The 13751-nt window shown below is 37.8% G+C and overlaps 1 protein-coding gene across 30 annotated transcripts in view; it reads left to right on the forward strand.

The window, feature by feature from the left end:
• The window catches only part of PARD3 (par-3 family cell polarity regulator), a 598386-nt gene that overhangs the window by 277576 nt on the left and 307059 nt on the right, over positions 1-13751 (forward strand). For all 30 annotated transcript variants that reach the window (XM_081554391.1, XM_081554371.1, XM_081554384.1 and 27 more), the window contains one exon: positions 7772-7947. In XM_081554391.1, coding sequence (XP_081410517.1) covers positions 7774-7947 — 174 coding nt within the window. In that variant the 5' untranslated portion in view covers positions 7772-7773. The remainder of the gene's footprint in view (positions 1-7771; positions 7948-13751) is intronic.

The following is a 13751-nucleotide window of genomic DNA, read 5'->3' on the forward strand; positions in this document are numbered from 1 at the left end:
ATCCAGTAGCTTAATTATTGAAGATCCTCATCTTTGAATTTTCTTGTTAATATTTCAGAGGCCATACTTTGAAAATCTATATATTAAATAAATCAGAAGATTACCAGGAGAGAAAGTTTTATTATTGTGTTTTGAAAAGTATTGATTTTCCTAAATTGGAGGGTAAGGAATCATAATAATAATGACTAAATTACCTTAAATGAGAAGCTCCCATTATTTCTAATTGCTTGCAAGAATGCAAATTGCATCGGATTATTAGCAATGCTGAAAAATTGTGAGCCCTAGAAACATGAAGCAAATTATAGGCAAAAAGGCTGTATTTGTATTTTATTTCTCTGAGGCCAAGACAAAATTGTGTTCTTTTATGCAATATTTTGCTTTATCAGGACAGTGAGAGGTGGGGAGCTTGTCAAATGAATCAGGCAGTTGTGTTTCATCGTTCATTTTGTTGATAAGACCAGACCTCTGGAGTAGTCTCTTTCCTTAGAATCATGTTCAGGTCATCCAAAGACCTCAAGGCAGTTGTGGCTATTTCTGCATTATAATCCACAACTCTTGTGCATTTTTCATTCTTCTCTGAGGCAACTGGTAATGATACTACTTTGAGATGCTTTTATATTTTTTTCTAGTGCCTCTTCATAAATGGTTTTAAATTCTGTTAGCATGAGGTTTGGTAGATGATTATCAGTATAGGAGTATATGGTCCTATATGGAATCATACAATTTTTAGTTTTAATGCTAAATCTCTGATTTTATAGATGGGGACACTGAGGTCCAGTGAGGTGGACTGACATGTTGGGATTACACATCTAGGCAGGTGGTGGTTCTTTTTCTTTTTCTTTTTTGGTAGGGTAGACTAAACAGTTTTATTTGTGCCTTATAGTTCTAAAATCTGCTTACTTGATAGACTGTTGTTGGTCAGTCGATAAGTTGTGTCTGACTCTTGTGTCCTCATGGACTGCAGCACACCAGTCTTCCCTGTCCTTCACCATCTCAAGATAGACTATTAGGAGGGAAAAGGTACAAACCAACACGTACAGTATGATCCTGTTTTTGTAAAATAAAGCAGAAACACACTAGGAATACAAAAACTAAAGGCAAAGGCTGAAGTGAATGTTAACCAAAATCATAAAAATTATAGCTTTTTATAATTCTTCATCCAAGTACATGGTCAGTTCAGCTCAGTTGCTGAGTCGTCTCCGACTCTTTGCCACCCTGTGGACTATAGCATGGCAGGCTTCCCTGTCCATTAAAAAACTCCTGGAGCTTACTCAAACTCGTGTCCAGAGTCGGTGATGCCATCCAACCATCTTATCCTCTGTCGTGCGTCCCCTTCTCCTCCTGCCTTCAATCTTTCCCAGCATTAGGGTCTTTTCCAATGAGTCATTTCTTTGCATCAGGTGGCCTTTAGGGTGGGCTAGTTGGATCTCCTTGCAGTCCAAGGGACTCTCAAGAGTCTTCTCCAACACCTCAGTTCAAAAGCATCAATTCTTCGGAGCTCAGCTTTCTTTATATAGTCCAATTCTCACACCCATACATGACTACTGGAAAAACCATAGCTTTGACTAGACAGACTTTTGTTGGCAAAGTAATGTCTCTGCTTTTTAATAAGCTGTCTAGGTTGGTCATAACTTTTCTTCCAAGGAGTAAGTGTCTTTTAATTTCATGGCTGCAGTCACCATCTGCAGTGATTTTGGAGCCCCCCAAAATAAAGTCTGTCACTGTTTCCATTGCTTCCCCATCTATTTGCTATGAAGTGATGGGACTGGATGCCATGTTCTTAGTTTTCTGAATGTTGAACTTTAAGCCAACTTTTTCACTCTCCTCTCTCACTTTCATCAAGAGGCTCTTTAGTTCTTCTTTGCTTTGTGCCATAAGGGTGGTATCATCTGCGTATCTGAGGTTAATTGATATTTCTCCCAGCAATCTTGATTCCAGCTTGTGCTTCATCCAGCCCAAGTTTCTCATGATGTACTCTACATGTAAGTTAAATAAGCAGGGTGATAATATATAGCCTTGACGTACACCTTTCCCGATTTGGAACCAGTCTGTTGTTCCATGTCCAGTTCTAACTGTTACTTCCTGACCTGCATACAGATTTCTCAGGAGGCAGGTCAGGTGATCTGGTATTCCCTTTTCTGTTGCTTTTTTGATGATCCAACGGATGTTGGCAATTTGATCTCTGGTTCCTCTGCCTTTTCTAAATCCAGTTTGAACATCTGGAAGTTCATGTTCAAGTACATGGTCAGTACTATAATACTCCAAGTCATAGCTTCTCCTAATCTGTGTTCAATTTTTTGTCTTTCTAATGGTGTCATTTGATGAACATCTATTAATTTTAATGGAGATGTGGGTCCTTTGCATCACTAAGAACATCTCAGGGAGACTGTTAGGCAAAACTCTATTCATAGTGATCTAGAAATATATTTTGTGTTGTTCACTGAGTTGACACTGAACCAAAGGTGCCCAGACACCAATGGGTAAGATGAGACCCCTTGGCACAAAATAAGATGGTAGCCCCAAATGTATTCCTCACTCAGGACAGCTGCAGTTTAAAGAAAAAAGCCATTTTGTCTACTATTCTTGATGAGGCAGAAAAATGATAACTTTTAAAAAGTCCTGACTGTTGAACATGGAATTTAATATTTTGTGTAACAACATACGAGATAGGCACAAAGTACTTGTACATATTGAAAGTGTGAAAGTGTTACTTGCTCAGTCGTGTCCAACTCTTTGTTACCCCATGGACTATAGCCCTCCAGACACAGCTCCTCTGTCCAAGCGATTTCTCAGGCAAGAATAGGTTGAAGAGTGGGTTGCCATTTCTTTCTCCAAGGGATCTTCCTGGCCCAGGGATCCGACCCTGGTCTCACGCATTTCAGGTGAACTCTCTCATGTGAGTCACCAGGAAAACCACATATTGAGAAAAACTTGTATATGATGATTTGAGTTGTAAGTTAACATAACCATTTTTAATGGAGCAGTGCTTTTATTTGAAAGAGGAATGGAAAAGCTGTGTTTATTCAGACTTTGGTTATCTGGCAGGGTTTCTAGAAAATGGGTGAACTGAGCCTGTCATTACATGGAAAACAACTTATAGTGTTCATTGCCAAAGATAACATTCGAGCTTTCAATTCTAGTAGAATTAGATTTTGGAAAACTCGTATCCCATTGTGAGCATGATAATGTCCCTATACTTACTGATTTTTCTGATGCAATTGGTAGTGATATTCACATATGTGATTTTCTGCTATAAAGAAATATATCAACACTTGGAGGGTTGATTTAACCTAATTACTAATATATTCCAAGTAATTGTTGCAGAATTTTTCATGGGTAAAAGATCCGTTCGAAGAATAAGATGTCACAAGAGAACGAGACGTTTGCATTCTATATTGCCGCTAACCTTCGAGTCAAGTTTTGGTGTGGTATCAAAGATTTATAGTTATCTAAGGAGATTAATTTTTATTTTATTTATTTGACTGCACTGAGTCTTAGTTCTCTAGGCGAGAATACTGGAGTGGGTAGCCTTTCCCTTCTCCAGGGGATCTTCCCAACCCAGTGACTGAACCCAGGTCTCCCGCATTGCAGGCAGATTCTTTACCAGCTGAGCCACTTAGTTATGGCACCTGGGCTCTTAGTTGCTGCGTGTGGTATCTAGTTCCCTTACCAGGGATCAAACCTGGGCCCCTTGCATTGGGAGTGTGGCATCGTAGCCACTGGACCACCAGGGAAGTCCATCTGAGAAGATTATCAAAATTCTGTTTCCTGTCACAGCTAAGTGTTTCTGGAGTTCTTTTTTTCTTTGTGTACTTGATCATATTGCAGCAAGTTAATGAAGAAGCAGAAATGAGAATCCAGATGTCTGCTGCTAAGCAACATGTGAAACAATGCCTCTCTCCAGCTTCATATGCTTTGTTTTGTAAAATCATTTTCATAAAATTCTGTTGTTTATGTTAACATGTAATAGGTTTATTATTGTTAACTTAAAAATGAATGAATGAATAAATATTAAAAAAAGTTTTTTTCATTTTCACTTCTAGTATGGTATATGCCTAGCTATAACCCACATAAACAAAAGTTTTTTGGTTTCTTCAGTAACTTTTAGAGTGAGAAAGTGTCCTGTGGTCAAAGTTGAGAAATACTGGTATAGGTCCCCTGGGGCATGCTTTGTCATCTTATGCATCATACTTCCTTTATTGAACTATTAGAGGTTTTTTTTATTTTTTTCCTTCATTTTTTTTCTTCTACTTTTAACATTTTTGAAATTGGGATTCCTCTTGTTTCAGTTTATATGTATAGCTAACGTAATAGTTCTTCAACTCTCCCAAATCTAATGATGCTATTAAAATCCGTGTTTGATTTCTCAGTGTATGTAATTTTACTTTGAAAACACTGCAAAATTCTTCCCCTTTTCAAAATTGAGACTGACATTTATATCTGCAAGTAGCTAGAAGTGGAGTTTGTTTTTCAGTGAATGGTCGAATAATAGAATTAATTTCATGATTTGGGTGGCGATGGAGTGCTGACCAAGGAGCCTCAAGTTCTGGCCAGAAAACTCTCCCCGTGTTCTTCCTGTCACCTCTCAGGCTCCACTTACCGGTCTGTGAAGTGAGTCACATGTTTCTCCACTGGGCCTGCGTGCGTGCTAAGTCGCTTCAGTTGTGTCCAACTCTGCGACCCTATGGATCGCCCACCAGGATCCTCTGTCTATGGGATTCTCCAGGCAAGAATACTGACTGGAGTGGGTTGCTCTTCCCTCCTCCAGGAGATCTTCCTGTCCCAGGGATCGAACCTGCAGCTCCTGCAGCTCCTGCATTGCAGGCGGATTCTTTACCACTAAGCCACCAGGGAAGTCCCCTTCTCCACTAGGATTAATGTTTAAAACAAAAAAAAGATTCAGATCCTTTCAAGTCATTGACTTCTTAATGTTATTTAGTATGTGCATGCGTGTGTATAAACTGGATGAAAATGACATAATTTTCACATAGCCGTAAAACGAAGAAATTATAAACCAGTAAAAGTGTAAATTGTCACTATCAGTGTGAGACACTGTCTAAATTGCAGCCAGCATGAGCGTGGCCATGCGATGTGTTACGGTGTCTTCATATTTGCTGCCCGTGTGCTCTTTGATGACTCTGTTCTTACAGTTCATCAACTGCAAGAAAACCTGACTTCAAGATCATCATGCTGTCACTTGGCATTCCTTTGCTGAGAACATATTGTTTACTTTTTAAAATGAGTTTTGATCTCCTGCGGCATCCTTCACCGTGTGGTTTGTGTCAGTGCTGCCTGCGGTCTGTGCCCCGGCATCTCCCCAGGAGGGGCAGCCCGAAGGTCTGCAGTCCCGCTATAACTCTACCTCTTCTTGAATCCACTTTCTTCCCCTGCATCTCTAATTTTGAGGGTTACAGATGCAAAGAGGTACAAAGTGCTAATTATTTGTGTCTGTTTTAGACTAACAGATTAACACAGTGATCGTGACTTTTCAGAAGATGATGATCCTAATTATTTATCTAATCTGAATCGGGTCTGCAGTGTATTTCTTTTGGGGAGAATTTCAGAAACAAGTTGAGTAAGCTGTTTTATTGTGTCCAATCGAATTCATTGAAATTTATAGTCCCTGAATTTTTTGGGGGGTGAAATGTACTTTCATGTGGTTATTTTATTATTGTCGGTACTGCTTTTAGTCATTACTTCTGGACCATTTTTAAGGCCTTTTGTGAATTAATAGTGCTTCTTTTAGACTTCACACACACACACACACAAATATAGGTATACACAGTTCCTTAACAACCAAGCAATCAGCAACCCTGTAACTGGAGGCAACAGAACCCATATCTAAGGAGCAGTATTGTAATTTCCCAGAAGTATTTTATTCTCCCTCCTCCCCATTTTGTTGCTTTTCTGCTTACATTTTTGATTTTTGAATCTAAGAACAATTTTGTTAATTGGGAGGGAACTTTTTTATGGTCAGAGCATAGTACTATTAACACACCTAGATCCTAAGAGGTATATTTTTGTGAACTTGTTTTTGAGAGTGACTGTATAGTTCTTTGTTTTGTTTTGGTTCTATTTTTTTGGTATAAATTGTAAGAAATAAAGACTGTCACACGTTTTTACATACACTTAAAAATTGGAAATTATTCTTTTCTGTAATTTTCATATATGTGTTTCTCTTAGCAAATTAAGATAAACACCAATAGTATTAAATTAAATGTTCAATAATTAAATATTTTTTTCTCTGGTTATGTACTCAGGCTCTTTATTGTTCTCAAATCCTCATGATGTGGAAGCAAATGTTAAATGCAACATTATTATGATTCATATGCTTCTCTGACGATTCATATGTTTTCTCTGATCGTCTCTAATTTGCTTTAATATATTTGAGACTATTGGATTGACAATGGTTTAAATGTAACCGTTAACATATATAAATCATCTTTCCTTAGTTTCACATCCTCAAGGATCTCCTTAGCCACACATTGACCAGATGCATCAATGTTCCAAAATTGTTTCTCATAGAATAAATGATGAGTTTACTCCTTCTCCACTAAAGCTGTTTTTTTCAAGGCTTTTAATAAATATTTACCCTGCATCCTAGTTTTTGTAAACAAATTGCTCTAAGCATTAATTTAATCTAAAATTTTGTCATATGTTTATTATGCTTTCCGCTCAGTTGATGTGTGGGGCTTTTGATTCTGATTCTCAGTGTTACAGATGGATATGCTTGCGTTCTTCTACCTGGTTTTGTAGTTGTGTTTCTTTTCTGTTGTCACAGTGATCATATCTGCTAGCATGTACCCAGTGCTACCATAGAAGGCTAACCTGAATTTGTTATTGATTTTTGTTAGAGTAATTGCAAACAGAATACAGCTGATAAAGCACCACCTTTTATGTAATTGCGTATGTGAGTATATGGCAGGTACTACCTGAGTATACTGCCAGATGGCGCAGTGGTCAATAATCTGCCTGCCAATGTAGGAGATGCAAGAGACAAGAGTTTGCTCCTTGGGTTGGGAAGATCCCCTGGAGAAGGCATGGCAACCCACTCCAATATTCTTGCCTGGAAAATTCCATGGACAGAGGAGCCTGGTGGGCTATAGTCCATGGGATTGCAAAGAGTCGGACACGACTGATTGGCTGAGCATGCACACTTGCGTATTGGTGTTCTACTTTTAAGATTTCATTATCTGAAGGATAAGAAATATGGTTGCGCTCTGTACGTTTTGATAATACTTTGTTGAGCAAAAGAAATATTTTATTCAACAGACTTCTTTACTAGCGAAGCCAAACCAATGTCAAGATGATAATAGCAGCACTGGTTATTTTTGTCACTCTCTGTTGAGTGCACACCATGTATCAGGAACTGTTTTAAGCAATCTGTCTCATTTAGTCCTTGCAGTACCCTTAGGTGAGAAGTGATGTTTTATTGCTGTTTGTATAGGAAGGGACCAAGGGGAGGACAGTGAAGCCACTTGCCTGGAGCCACACAGGTAACAGGTGTGAAATGCAGATACACCTAGCCATCTTACTCCAGAGCAGGTCATCCTGTAGATACCGTATTCTTTCATCCTGTAGACATCCTGTTTCTTTTGCAGTGAAGTCTTTAAAGAAACTGATGGAATTCCTACTTAGGATGCTGACCCACTGTCACCTTAAAGTGTTACTCTACTTTTTAATCTTTGGGATTTAACTACCTTTATTCTCACACACAGTTTTCAGGTGTTAGGTTATCTTTTAAAAACACAATGCTTTTTTTGTGTTACAGATATGCCTCTTCATGTCCGACGAAGCAGTGACCCAGCGTTAATTGGCCTTTCCACGTCTGTCAGTGATAATAACTTCTCCGAAGAGCCTTCAAGGAAAAACCCCACACGCTGGTCGACAACCGCTGGCTTCCTCAAGCAAAACACTGCTGGCAGTCCTGCAGCCTGTGACAGGAAGGTGAGCGCCTCTCATTCGTGTCTCTTTCACACCAGTGAGGGCTGGCACCCATGGGCCGGAACTTTGTGTCCACAGCATCCCCACCATGTCCTCTGTGACCTTCACGCCAAAGTTCCGAGAACTTCCTATTTTGTATTGCACTTGAATCTTCTGATAAAATCTGTGTTATTTTTCCATTTTTTTGAATAGATAACATGTTCATATGATTAAACATGAAAACTTACAACATGAAATATATATATATAAGGTCCCTCTCCAAACTTGTCTCCTGATTACCCTTGTCTCTGTCCTCTTCAGCAACCCTCTTAGGAGTTTTTTGCATGTCCTTAAAGGGGTATTTTATCAATGTGTAAGCGTATATCCACATTGGCCCCTGAGGTACCCTAGAGAAATCACAGCATATGGACTACTAAGGATGAAAGTGGATGTTGTCCATGGTCATTTGTTCTCACTATTCAATTGATAATTTTATCTTCATACGAAATGAAAGTGCACTGTCTAGTCTTAATAATATTCTCTTCTTTGACCTGATTTAATTTTGTCCATGATCTAATTTATTTAGTCTAAATAAACAAATGTTATTTTAGTCTATTTAGCCTACTTTTTTCCACTTTGTGTTAATGGTCTTTGTTATATATTCCTTATCATCCCGTTCTGTTAGACCTCTTAACCTTTTACCCAATGAGCTTTAACCTGTGCTTGTCATTTTCACTGCTGAATTTATAAAATAGATTCTCAGTGAACATCTGTTGAATGAATTAATGACCATTTTTCAGTGCAGCCTATAACTGAGCACTGTGTCTATTGAGAAGTATGGAAACATATTAATCACATATTAATAGTAAAATAAATGTAGCTTGATATTTGCTTGATTTAGCCTTTGCATCTATGTTAAAATACCTTTTTAATTTCTTTTAACTCAGTTTCACATTTCAGCAAACTCCTTTTTGTACTAGTTTGCATAAAGAAAAGAGAAGGAATATATAAGTTTAAACTGAGAAGACTCTATTAAGAAAAAGCAATGTACTGTAGTCTCTGCTTATTTTGGATGAGAGGTTTAACTGTTAGGCTCATTCTTCTGACCTATTTTATTAGATATGTGATGAGTATCTTATTGAGATAAGCCTGAAAATTTAGAATTTTTTATCACACGACAAACAATTGAAAGAATCTGGTTTCTGAATAGGCCTCATGACCTTTCATTTATGTTCAGAATAGATTTGATTTACTTGGATATTCATAAATATATGGCTTCCCTAGTGGCTCAGACGATAAAGCGTCTGCCTGCAATGCAGGAGACTCGGGTTCCATCCCTGGGTTGGGAAGATCCTCTGGAGAAGGAATTGGCAACCCACTCCAGTATTCTTGCCTGGGGAATCCCGTGGATGGAGGAGCCTGGTAGTCTACAGTCCATGGGGTCGCAAAGAATCGGACACGACTGAGCCACTTCACTTCACTTCACAAATATATAACAAGTCAAGTTGGTCGTTTAAAAAAATTTATTCCTTTTAAAAAGGTTTTTGCTTAGTTGTAGGATAGTGGGTCAGAACTCATTGAAGAAATGAAGGTTTTCTTTCTAACTCATTCAACATCTTGTCTGTATGAGTCAGCTTCACTTGTAGCGAAGAGAACCACAGGAGCTATTTTAGACATAGAAGGACTTAATATTGAGAATTTGTGTTCAGAAAATCACTGGAAGGGCTGGCAGAGCAGGCCATAGTCTGGGCCCCCGGGGCTTTCTGGACAGTGTCTGGCTGGTCTGAGGAGTGGGTACAAGACCTAATGTCCCCATGCCTGCATCTGCTCACTAGACATTAGCACCATCTCCTCATGTGCTCACCTTGCCTCCTGTCACCTGTGTACCTGACCTGAACCCAGGAATACCCCAGAAAACACCACCATCTCCACTGCTTGCCACTAACAATACCCCAAGAAAATCTCTATTTCACAATTATCATTAACATCTCAGGCTCTTGAATCCAAATGAGCAGAATGATGTTTGCTCCTCTTGTCTATAGGGCCATTTTTTTCCTGAGAAATGAATTTTAGTGTTCCAGCCTCCAGAGCCCACAGAGGCTACCCGGAGCAGATGGTGATCATTCTGGCCATTTCTTTTAAAATAACATGTATCTATCATTGTAAAAATGTGGGCAACTAGTAGCATAGAACAAAACTATAATAGCCTATTTCGAAACTCAGCTTAATACAGATGTTAATGATCACACACACAAAGTTGGAGTCATTCTCTGTCTACATAGTTGCATCCTGATAATTTCTACAATTCTTTCCATTTCCTGGGGATTTCCCCTGGTGTGAATTTTGTTAGAAAATATTTTTGACAAATGGAAGATATTCCAGTGTAGAGTATATTTCATCATTCTCTAATTGTTGGACATTTATACTATTTTTTCACATTATAAATATCAGTGTTATGAGATAAACTTGAATATAATTTTATTGGTTTTAAAAATGGTTACTTTACCCAACAAACTTTTTTCCTATCGGGAGTGGTATTTAATGTAGCCAGATAGCCACACTATTCCTTAGTAAAGTGCTTGATTCACACACATATCTCTAGATGATATCGTATTTACGTATGGCACATGTAAAAGGTAGTGTGCAGGGAATTTGTCTTTTGAATTATCTTTGGCTTTACTTTTCAATACCTATTTACTAAGTTTCCTGGTCTAGATTTTAAGCTGTTTGTAGTTTAGTCTGAGGAGTGTTTTTTTTTTTTTAACATGTATATGTCTGATAAGTGCTGTCTTATTTTCTGTAAATGACTTGTGATGTTTACAGTATCAAGGAAGAATGCTTGAAGGAAAGCATACTTCTATATTTGTATTAAATTTTATTTTTTTGGTGGCATCCACAAGAGCTCACTCATGCTGAGCAATTTCAAGATGTTATAAGTTCTTATCAGTGTGTAGAGATTAAGGTCTTCTGTATAAAAACATGGAAATAAATTAGTTAAGGGTTCACAGTCCTGTGATTCATTGATCTCTGTGCTTGTATAAATCATCTCTGTTCTTGTATAACTCATCTGCATATGTAAGCAGTTTTCTATTTTTCCAAGTTAAATAAACAAAATGGTTTTGGAGTAACCAATCAGCTAAAGCCTCTTCCTTCTGAACAAGATAGCCACAGTGAATTCTCCCTTGTGGTTCAAACCACGGATGAGAGGTGGAGTCTAACCAGGTTAAAAAGTGATACTGTGCTGTCAAGTTTAGAGGGCACAGTGCGCTGACTTTGATGCTGCTAAGCCAGGTGAGAACTCAGAAACCAAGAGTGCCTCAAACTTCTGAATTTCTTGAATTTTGTCAGTTTTACCTGCCAGTGAGACATACAGGGGAAGAGAATCTTGGCTTTTTTTTTTTTTTTTCAGAGTTCTCTGGAACATTGGCTCATTCCTGTTTCTCCACATTTTGGCTGACTGCCCTTTCCACCTCTTTGAGAACAATTTGCTCACACTTTGTGTGGAAAGTATCTTGCTAGAAGATGTATTGTCCTTTGAGATTTTGTGTGTGCAAATTAATATTTCATCTTGGGAAACAGTCAAGCTATTTCAGTCAGTGTGAATGTTTCAGTAGTCTTGCCACCTGTTCAGCCATCCTTGTTAGGTCCATACCCCTGTGAATGAAGTGGCCACCTAGGATGTGGACATGGTTTGACTCAATTCAGTGTAATGAGACACTTATCACAACCAGCCTGCCATGATATTTCAGGGACAAGGTCTCTGTTCTGTTCATTGGGCAGTGGTTATAAGCTATAGTTTCTTTCTGATGAATAATAAGAGGTGTTGCTTTTTTAAGGTAGAAGTAGATGTTTTTCTGAAACTCTCTTGCTTTTTTGATGATCCAACGGATGTTGGCAATTTGATCTCTGGTTCCTCTGCCTTTTCTAAAACCAGCTTGAACATCTGGAAGTTCTCAGTTCACATACTCTTGAAGCCTGGCTTGGAGAATTTTGAGCATTACTTTGCTAGCGTGTGAGATGAGTGCAATTGTGTGCTAGTTTGAATATTCTTTGGCATTGCCTTTCTTTGGGAATGGAATGAAAACTGACCTTTTCCAGTCCTGTGGCCACTGCTGAATTTCCCACATTTGCTGGCATATTGAGTGCAACACTTTCACAGCATCATCTTTTAGGATTTGAAATAGCTCTTCTGGAATTCCATCACCTCCACTAGCTTTGTTCGTAGTGATGCTTCCTAAGGCCCACTTGACTTTACATTCTAGGATGTCTGGCTCTAGGTGCGTGATCACACCATCGTGATTATCTGGGTCATGAAGATCTTTTTCGTATAGTCCTTCTGTATATTCTGCCACCTCTTCTTAATATCTTCTGCTCTGTTAGGTCTATGCCATTTCTGTCCTTTATTGTGCTCATCTTTGCATGAAATGTTCCCTTGGTATCTCTATTCAATAAGTATAGTTTAATTTCCTGCCTTTTTTTGCTAATTTGTGTTGTATTGAGAGCATTTTTCTGTGTCATGTGAATATTGATAGCTTACACAATGTTTTGTTATGTAATGATTTTTTGGACTTGTTTATTAACTTTGGTGTTTGTTGTTGTTGTTATTTAACATATTTATACATTTTCCTTTGTTTGCTCTTATAAATAATCTTTAGAAGTACCCTTCAGAGGATATCCTAATATACCAATCAGATGTTGACATCTGTGATTATTTTGTTAGAATGGATTCCTTAAGTAGACTTATTTGACCAAGGAAACAAACATTTTTAAAGCTACTGATTATTTCCCATACATTCATAAAGGATAAAGTGAAAAGTACTTATGTTGTATAAAGAGGTTTGTGATAAGTCCTAGAGGGGTGGGCTGAGAAATGAGAGGTAGAATGAAGAGCACCAAGAAGCAACTGGTACTACTTCTGAATTCCAGTACTTACTGTCCTACTGAATAGCTTAATGATTCCATTTGACTGTGCATCAGAATTACCTATGGACTTTTAAAAGATAAAACACATTGATACCAATAGATTCATTTATCTGTTTCAGGACATTTGTGTGTGTTTATTTAAAGCTCTTCTGTTGATTCCAGGAGAGTCTTTTTTTAAAGATCTTGGGTCCAGTTCAAAAGGGATGATGTCTTTGCCTGTCAAGAGAAGGCAAATAAAAGTATAATTCTGCTTTTGAGATGTTTTCTTTTTAGTCTAGGTTTTCTGTCTTAGAATAGAATCTGGAACATTTAGCATATTTGATTTTGTGACATTTTACTTCATTTCACACTCAGCTCATATTTATCATTTTTAAATGGAAATCTGTTATTGAGTCTTTTTAAAAAGTATAACAACACCCCATTGAGATAGCAGATCCTCTCTTATCAATACAAAGCTAGAACAGGAAATATTTTTCTAGATAGAAACTATGATAAAAACAGTGTTTTTGTTTATTGTTAATTTGTGCATGCATTCCTGTCCCCTAATCTTAGTTGAAAGTGCATTTGAATACGTAAGGTTATTTTCTGGGATATCAGATTCCTAGCATTAGAGTCACCAATGCTAATTAGACACAAGAAACCTCCAGAAAACTCTGACTACCTGTTTTATTGAGAGTGGGAGTAAGAAAACTTTTACAGTTGATATGCAGACAATAAAATAGCAATAATCTTTGAATCCTGTTTCATGTGATTATAAAGTAGCTGCTTGCAGGCTCAGTCATTCATTCATTTGTTCATTCATTGTAAAATGATATTCTACATTTAGCTCTTTTTTGCTTCCTCCTCCTCTTCTCAAACCTTTGGCTTCTTAGTCTGCTTCTTCTCATTTTTCTTTCTAATGTAGA

Source organism: Giraffa tippelskirchi, chromosome 13 (assembly GCF_054371585.1).
Source record: "Giraffa tippelskirchi isolate mGirTip1 chromosome 13, T2T-mGirTip1v1.2.pri, whole genome shotgun sequence".
Classification (NCBI taxonomy): Eukaryota; Metazoa; Chordata; class Mammalia; order Artiodactyla; family Giraffidae; genus Giraffa; species Giraffa tippelskirchi.